The 6,110-nt window shown below is 44.8% G+C and overlaps 1 protein-coding gene across 3 annotated transcripts in view; it reads left to right on the forward strand.

Annotated features, from left to right (window-relative positions):
• Positions 1–5,910, forward strand: part of LOC138979611 (proton channel OtopLc-like) — a 19,452-nt gene extending 13,542 nt beyond the window's left edge. For all 3 annotated transcript variants that reach the window (XM_070352323.1, XM_070352324.1, XM_070352325.1), the window contains exons 8-11: positions 1–343; positions 1,359–1,521; positions 2,916–3,089; positions 5,457–5,910. The exon at positions 1–343 is cut by the window's left edge and continues 57 nt beyond it. In XM_070352323.1, coding sequence (XP_070208424.1) covers positions 1–343; positions 1,359–1,521; positions 2,916–3,089; positions 5,457–5,612 — 836 coding nt within the window. In that variant the 3' untranslated portion in view covers positions 5,613–5,910. The remainder of the gene's footprint in view (positions 344–1,358; positions 1,522–2,915; positions 3,090–5,456) is intronic.
• Positions 5,911–6,110: the final 200 nt, after the last annotated feature.

Below are 6,110 nucleotides of genomic sequence, written 5' to 3' on the forward strand. Positions count from 1 at the left end.
TCAACCACGAAGACTCCGTCGCAGACATAGCTGAGTCCCCCACCACCCCTCCCACCCCCTCCCCCGTTCACTTAACCATCGCAGTCGTCGACGACGACGACGACGATACGATGCCGGCGATGAAGAAGATGAGCGTAGACTGTAGCGGATCTCAGCGCGGGTTGTTCAACGGTCTCTTCGTCTTGGTGTCAGCTGTGGTGATTCTGGTGATGTTCTTTGTGCTGGCGGGGTCGCCGTCGTCGTTGGCGGCGGCGTCCATCCTGTCCCACGTGACGGAGGCGGTCATCTACATCCTGGCCGCCACGGCCACCTTCGCTGCTAGCTGGCAGATGAAAGACATGAAGTATGGACTGGAATGAGAGAGAGAGAGTTGTTGTTGTTGTTGTTGTTGTTGTTGTTGTTGTTGTTGTTGTTGTTGAATTTTGTTTGTTTGTTTGTTCGTTCATGGGCTAAAACTCCCACGGCTTTTACGTGTATGACCGTTTTTACCCCGCCATTTAGGCAGCCATACGCCGCTTTCGAAGGAAGCATGCTGGGTATTTTCGTGTTTCTGTAACCCACCGAACTCTGACTGGATTACAGGATTTTTTCGTGCGCACTTGGTCTTGGTCTTGTGCTTGCGTGTACACACGGGGGGGGGGGGGTGGGGGGGGGGGGGTTGTTCGGACACCGAGGAGAGTCTGCACACATAGTTGACTCTGAGAAATAAATCTCTCGCCGAACGTGGGAACGAACTCACGCTGACAGCGGCCAACTGGATACAAATCCAGCGCGCTACCGACTGAGCTACATCCCCGCCCCTGTTGTTGTGGAATAAGAGAGAGAGTTGTTGTTGTTGCTGTTGTTGATGGTGTAGTAGTAGTAGTAGTAGTAGTAGTAGTAGTAGTAGCAGTAGTAGTTATGGTGGTGGTATTAGTAGTTCTTTCTTTCTTTCTTTATTTGGTGTTTAACGTCGTTTTCAACCATTCAAGGTTATATCGCGACGGAGGTATTAGTAGTAGTAATAGTAGTAATAACAGTAGTAGTAACAGTAGTAGTAGTAGTTGTTGGTGTTTTTGTTGTTGTTGGTGTTGTTGTTGGTGTTGTTGTTGGTGTTGTTGTTGATGTCGTTGTTGTAGTCGTTGTTGTTGGTGGTGTTGTTGCCGTCGAAGCTGATGTTGTAGTTGTACTAGTTGTTGTATCCACTATTGCTGCTAGCTGGCAGCTGAAAGGCATGAGGACTTTCTTTGTTTAGTGGGGCACTGAGCTGAGGGTGTCTCGGCAAGCCTCGAAAAGCAAGTTTCGTGGGATTACCAATGTGAATTAAAAATAGAACAGTGTGTGCTCTCTATTTATAGAAGTGTCTCTTTTTCAATCAGGTTCTCGCGAGATCGCGCAGTGGGGGTGGAACAAACGCTAGCCCTCATCTCGCTCACCGGTCTCATCGCTTTCGGGATGTTCAACATCGTGGCCGCCATCTTTTCTCCCGCTGGCACCATCATGGCGGTTACCTTGGTGTCCAACATCTTGATGATTTTCCAGGTTTGGATATATTCTATTGAGTTTAGTCTGAAGTTTTCTTGACGTCTGCTAAACCTAAACCTAATTTGGTACACTGCACACGCAAATTGACGTCGATTTTGATATGAGTATACCTATTAATAAGCTTCGTCGTGAAAGCCCCCCCCCCGCCCCCCCCCCCCCGCCCCCCCCCCGAAAATAAAATATCCCAACACATGAACGAATGAAGCAAGCACCAAACATGTGTTGGGATATTTTATTTCCGAAAAACTGGATATTCTATGGGCAATGCGACATTCAACATATAGATACACGGACACAGACAGCCCCACACACTCATACACACACACACACACACACACACACACACACACACACACACACACACACACACGCCGACAGACAGACAGACAGACAGACAGACAGACAGACGACAGACAGACAGATAGACGGACACATGACTAATTACTAATTACTATTTTTCTTCCCCAGATAATATTTCATATTTTTGTTTTGGATCAAATAATTCATCAGGAATTGAGCCAGAACGGAACATTATTCATTTTCACGTGAAAATTGTAATTATCAAGTGATTATGTTAAATTATCAAGTGATCATGTGTGATAATGGTTTTGGCGCTAGTAAGCCGATGACAAAACTGAAATTAGTCATTAACACTATTGGTTAACAATATTGCTGTGAACTACGCAGAACACGTGATAATTTAAATGTTCACGTGATATTGGTTACCCCAGGTTTTGGGTCTAGAAATCCGTCATACTATCCCCTTGTTCATTCTGCAGGGCTGAGCACAGGCCCCGTTCATGCTGGCAGTTATGCGACCGTCACCAGCATAGGCCACGGATGTATGCTTGATTGACGTCATACTTTTTAATACGTCACCATAACAAAGCAACACTTTATGCGAGCTTCACCAGCCTACGCCACAGATTTGAACCTGATTGACGTCATACCGTTAAATACGTCAGCATAACAAAGCAACTATGTATGTCATTCTTCAGGGCTGCGCACAGGCACTGTTTATGCTAGCAGCAATGCGAGCTTCACCAGCACACGCCACCGACGTAGGGCCTACGTATGATTGACGTCATACGTTTTTAATACGTCATCCTAACCAAAGCAACATTTTATTACATTCTTCAGGGCTGCGCACAAGCGCTGTTTATATGCTGGCAGGCATGCGAGCTTCACAAACCCATGCCGCAGACGTACACCTGATTGACGTCATACTTTTTGATAGGTCATCATAATATAGCAACACTTTATTTTATTCTTCGGGGCTGCGCACAAGCACAGTTCATGCTGGCAGCAATTCGAAATTCACCAGCCAACTTCACAGACGTCTGATTGACGTCATACTTTTGAATACGTCAACAATTTATGTCATTCTTCAGGGCTGCGCACAGGCTCTCTTCATGCTGGCAGCCATGCGAGTGTCGCCGGCGCACGCTACAGATGCACGACGCAAGCCTGGGAGACAGTGGGTCACTTTTCTCCTCGTCTGCAATTTCGCTCTCTGGGTCATCAACACTTTTGAAACGCAACGAATTGAGCATAACTTGCTACAGGTGGGTAATGGTGGATACCGGGTTAATGATATACGATACCGTCTGCAACATTGCCCTCTGGGTCATCCACACTTTTGAAATGCAACGACTGGAGCACAACTTGCTGCAGGTAATGGTTATTGGTATACGACACCGATACATGCACAGGCTTACGGTAACCTTACGATTAATTTTCCGTTCTTGTTTTATGATTTTGAGAAGGTGCGTCACATACACGGTAAGAAATGTGCCTTTATCTTAGGATTTGTTTATCTTAGGATTTATTTTTCTCGTTCTTTATATCAGAAAAAAACCTCACAGTGTTGTAAATAACTTATGTGCATTTTTCTAAATTATCGTTCTACAACGGTTTCAGTTGGATTTCTGATAATTATACAAAGGGAAGTAAGCGCTCTAAACGCATACGACATGTGAAATAGAGTAAGTGAGAGTTATTCAGAACCATTCTCCTGGCACCTGAAAGAACAAGAAATTCCTCCGAGATAGGAAAAACACCCCCGTCCTTACCATTCTCGCTGCCACCAACTGAGAAGGCACTGCTAACAAGTGTGGTTAAAATAAGTTGATTGAGTGGACAAAGAGACAGGCGGAGAAAAAGACAAATCAATATAACTCTTTCTGTAACACCTACTGACCGCATTTTTTGTAAAAACCGTCTCATGTATATAATATAAAACATGCTCAGCACGTGTGGATTAAATAGAGCCGAATACCCGGCTTGAGTGGCGCACTGTACGCCGGCTTCGAACCATGGACCCGTCAAGCTTAGGTCCCTTCCAGACTCGTGGAATGGGAACAGCACGAACATGATTGAGGGGCCATAATGCCATTCCTGATCATATCATGTCGAGTCCCAAACTTGTCGACGACGCCCTAGGTACCACATCACAAACAGAACTGTGCAATACACAGGTGTTTTGTACAGACACACTCAAACACACACACACACACAGAGAAGCCGTATATATATATCTATATCTATTGTATAAATATATAGAGATAGATGAGAGTGTATTTTTCGCGTGGCTATAAATTGATTCGACCTTTGCACTTTTACAGTGAGGACAACTTACGGGTCCAAGGAAAGCGTTCTGGACACTGCGATGACCTTCTAAAAATAGCCGGTAACAGAACGCCGGGAATATCCGAAAAACCAAAATCCACCAATAACTCCCTAACCGTGTGTTTGACTGGTCCCAATTTTTGTAAGGACCGTCTCGGGAATGTATCGAACCTGTTCACCAAGTTTGGTGACGATCGGTCCGTTCATTCTTGAACTGTAGTTGATCCCCCCAAAAAACCAAAATCCACCAATAACTCCCTAACCGTGTGTTTGACTGGTCCCAATTTTTGTAAGGACCGTCTCAGGAATGTATCGAACCTGTTCACCAAGTTTGGTGACGATCGGTCCGTTCATTCTTGAACTGTAGTTGATCCCCCAAAAAACCAAAATCCACCAATAACTCCCTAACCGTGTGTTTGACTGGTCCCAATTTTTGTAAGGACCGTCTCATGAATGTATAGAACCTGTTCACCAAGTTTGGTGACGATCGGTCCGTTCATTCTTGAGATCTACTTGCGAACACAAACAAACACACAAACATACAAACAAACAAACAAACACACAAACAAACAAACACACAAACAAACAAACAAACAAACACATCGACCGAAACCTATACACACCCCTATACCGGGGGTGTAATAACAAGCATTGAAATGAACAAGCGACTTTCAGCTCGCCAATAATTGTCAAAGGCGGCGAGATAGGATTCATGTTTTGATGTGGATGCAATATTTTGGAACAATGATATTTTCTAACACTTGAGTTATTTAAACTTAACTGGGCGAAGTATACACTTGAGTTATTTAAACTTAACTGGGCGAAGTATACACTTGAGTTATTTAAACTTAACTGGGCGAAGTATACACTTGAGTTATTTAAACTTAACTGGGCGAATTATACACTTGAGTTATTTAAACTTAACTGGGCGAAGTATACACTTGAGTTATTTAAACTTAACTGGGCGAAGTATACACTTGAGTTATTTAAACTTAACTGGGCGAAGTATACACTTGAGTTATTTAAACTTAACTGGGCGAAGTATACACTTGAGTTATTTAAACTGAACTGGGCGAATTAGGCTTTGCGAAGCTGGCGTCACGAAGCTTTAGCACTGAGTTTTCGGTCAAAAGACTTCGCGAAGCTGGCGTCACGAAGCTTTAGCACTGAGTTTTCGGTCAAAAGACTTCGCGAAGCTGGCGTCACGAAGCTTTAGCACTGAGTTTTCGGTCAAAAGACTTCGCGAAGTCGACTTGAGGCTGAATTAAGGACGGGTCTAATCCTCAGTTCATTATCGGTTTCAGTTGGAATTTTTCGGCTCAACGGCATGGAACATTTTCTGTCACGTATCTGTTCCTCTGGGGATCTACTTCCGGTTTCACTCCACTGTCTGTCTGTCCAACGTCTGGAAGAATGCCTGGAAGTTCAGACGTGCTTCGCCGACTTCCGCTCTACCGTAGGAAAGAACGGGAAGTTCAGACGTGCTTGACTGACTTCTGCCCTACCGTAGGACAGAACGGGAAGTTCAGACGTGCTTGACTGACTTCTGCTCTACCGTAGGAAAGAACGGGAAGTTCAGACGGGCTTGACTGACTTCTGCCATACCGTAGGACAGAACGGGAAGTTCAGACGTGCTTGACTGACTTCTGCCCTACCGTAGGACAGAACGGGAAGTTCAGACGTGTTTGACTGACTTCTGCTCTACCGTAGGACAGAACGGGAGAATCTCAACGTACACTCCTGGCCAGAACCAAGTAGGGTGGGGGGGGGGGGGCATGGTCAGCTGTGTGTGTGTGTGTGTGTGTGTGTGGAGTAGGTGGGTGGGTGTATGTGAGGGCATTTTGACTATCACCACTTTTGAACATTTGACAATCTTTAGTATCTATATCTTCATGGTATTGTCCATAAGTTGCTAATGCGTTGTTGTTAGTTCCTTCATTGTTACGTTATTTTGATAT

The sequence above is a fragment of the Littorina saxatilis genome, linkage group LG11 (assembly GCF_037325665.1).
Source record: "Littorina saxatilis isolate snail1 linkage group LG11, US_GU_Lsax_2.0, whole genome shotgun sequence".
NCBI classification, from domain to species: domain Eukaryota; kingdom Metazoa; phylum Mollusca; class Gastropoda; order Littorinimorpha; family Littorinidae; genus Littorina; species Littorina saxatilis.